The sequence below is a fragment of the Sitophilus oryzae genome, unplaced genomic scaffold, assembly GCF_002938485.1.
Source record: "Sitophilus oryzae breed Bouriz unplaced genomic scaffold, Soryzae_2.0 scaffold_1063_pilon_pilon, whole genome shotgun sequence".
Taxonomy (NCBI): domain Eukaryota; kingdom Metazoa; phylum Arthropoda; class Insecta; order Coleoptera; family Curculionidae; genus Sitophilus; species Sitophilus oryzae.
The window spans coordinates 1,285,199-1,287,475 of record NW_022145686.1 but is presented as its reverse complement, the minus strand read 5'-3'; the positions used below and the strand labels follow the sequence as shown (position 1 = coordinate 1,287,475).

At 29.8% G+C, this 2,277-nt stretch overlaps 1 protein-coding gene across 1 annotated transcript; it reads right to left on the bottom strand.

Moving 5' to 3' along the window:
* Window positions 1–1,330: 1,330 nt before the first annotated feature.
* On the bottom strand, window positions 1,331–1,879 carry LOC115879004 (uncharacterized protein K02A2.6-like). Its single transcript, XM_030895632.1, has one exon. It carries the CDS (start codon window positions 1,877–1,879, stop codon window positions 1,331–1,333), a length of 549 nt encoding a protein of 182 aa, XP_030751492.1.
* Between the last annotated feature and the right edge of the window lie 398 nt (window positions 1,880–2,277).

Here is a 2,277-nt window from a genome sequence, read left to right as displayed (position 1 = left end):
ATTCGTAAAAAAATGGATTTTCCAAATATGCTAATGAGCTACCATCATTCCATTTGAAAAAATTGAGATACGATTAAAAATACGATTTGAGCATTTTCTAACTGGCCAGGACAAGACATTAAAAACATTAGACGATCAAATCTATTTTTTCAAGACTCCTTGATTAAGAATTAGTGTTTTTTATGACAATTTGGCACTCTAGATTGAATTTTAAAATACGATTTTTTATTAAGCGAGAGTGTCAAAAGTTGACATATGATATGTCATTCTATTTAGAATGTCATTTTCTATCGAAAAAAATAAAAAAATACCGAGGGTGTCATTTAAGAATCAAAAGTTGTAGTCATTTCCGGTGAAACAGGAACCAACAAGAATAATTGAATACGTCAATCATATAAAAATATATGAAAAATCTGAATTAAGTCTTTTATAAAAAGACTAGCGTGTATCAGCGACTTCGTTCTCGTCGAATTAATCATTTGTAATGGTGATTGTTCTGTCCAGTAAATTATTAATTTAAATAATTTAGGAAGAACCAAACAAACACGATGTTGCTCTGAACGTTGTTTATTCTACACTGTACAACTATAAGAAATATTTAACATTCCTATACCTATATACAAAAAACATAAAAGTTTATTTGGCTATAATTCAAATATATAACACATCTCTTCCCCCAAAACAAAGACATTCCAAAAAACATTACTAACTAATCCACGAAACAACCAAATTCATACTGTACATTACGATCACTCTTCTCCGACTCCGAAAAACCCGACTCGACCTCACCACCATCAACCTCCTCACAATCACCTTCTATCGGTTTAACATTTGCACTATCAGTTAATGTTGTAGAATTTACATTTAATGTTTCAATAGGTTTAATGAACACATCATTTGAATCAGGTATATTACACAAATTATAATTTCTTTTCAACTGATTCACAAGACGTTTCCATGTATCACCACTTTCAGTTTTTACTACATAATTTCTAGAACCTAAAACTTTCATAATCTTTCCCATACACCATTTAGGAAATCTATCTCTATATAATCCTTTATCCAAACTGGATCATTTACTTTAAAATTTTCATTTCTTTTACTTAAATAATATTTTGATTTATAGTTTTGTTTATTTCGCACTATATCTGAAGTAGAAGGTAAGAGAAGATCAAGTTTTGTCCTAATTTTTCTATTTAATAATATTTTAGCAGGTGATTCATTTGTTGTAGGATGAGGTGTGTTCCGATGTTGGAACAAAAATCGTTTAAGAGTTAAATGTAAATCAAAATTCGGATTTTGAAACTTAGCTTTTAAAATTGTATTTTTTCTATTTTGACTGCACTTTCCGTTTTCCGTCTTCTAAACCATTAGTTTCAGGATTATACGGTGCGCCTGACAAATGACGTATGCCAGCAGATTTTAAAAATAATTGAAATTGTTCTGATATAAATGTTGGACCATTGTCGGTACAAACTTCTATAGGTAATCCAAAACGAGCAAATAATTCCCTAAAAACTTTTATAGTAGTTGTAGCTGTTATATTATTTACTTCGAAACATTCAAGCCATTTTGAAGTAGCGTCTTGGATCACTAAAAAATTTTTATTCAACATATGAAAAAAATCAGCATGTAACCGCGTCCATGGTTCTTTAGGCCAATTCCAACAGGAAATTGAATTTTTTGTTGGATTTGGAGCGTGTATACAACAAGATTTACAACTGTTTACGTATAATTCAATGTCCTTATCCATATTAGGCCACCACACGTAAGATCGTGCTAATGATTTCATTTTTACTATACCCATATGACTACTGTGTAATTCCTTCAAAATATTTAACTGAGACTTTTTAGGTATTATCAATCTATAACCCCACATGATACATCCCTGTTCAATTGTCAATTCATTTTTCCTTACAAAAAATGGGTTAAATTCTTCTGAAGGACTTTTTAAAGGAAAACCTTGTTTAACGTAAAAATAAATTTTACATAATAATATTTCTCTAGCTGTTTCGTTCTTAATTTGTTTATAATTTATTGGTAAACATTTATCGTCTAAAAAATTTAAATAAGAAATATTAGAAATAGAAGTTAAATTGTAAAATGTACTATTTTTAACATTGCAAGAGTCCGGTTTTTCGTCGCTGTCCGGTACGCGCAAAAAAAATCAGCAGTGTTTTTTTCCGAATTAACAAATTGAATTTCATAGTTAAATCCAGATAATATATGAGCCCATCGTTGTAGACGATTAGCTGCAAAAATAGGTAATCCTTTTCG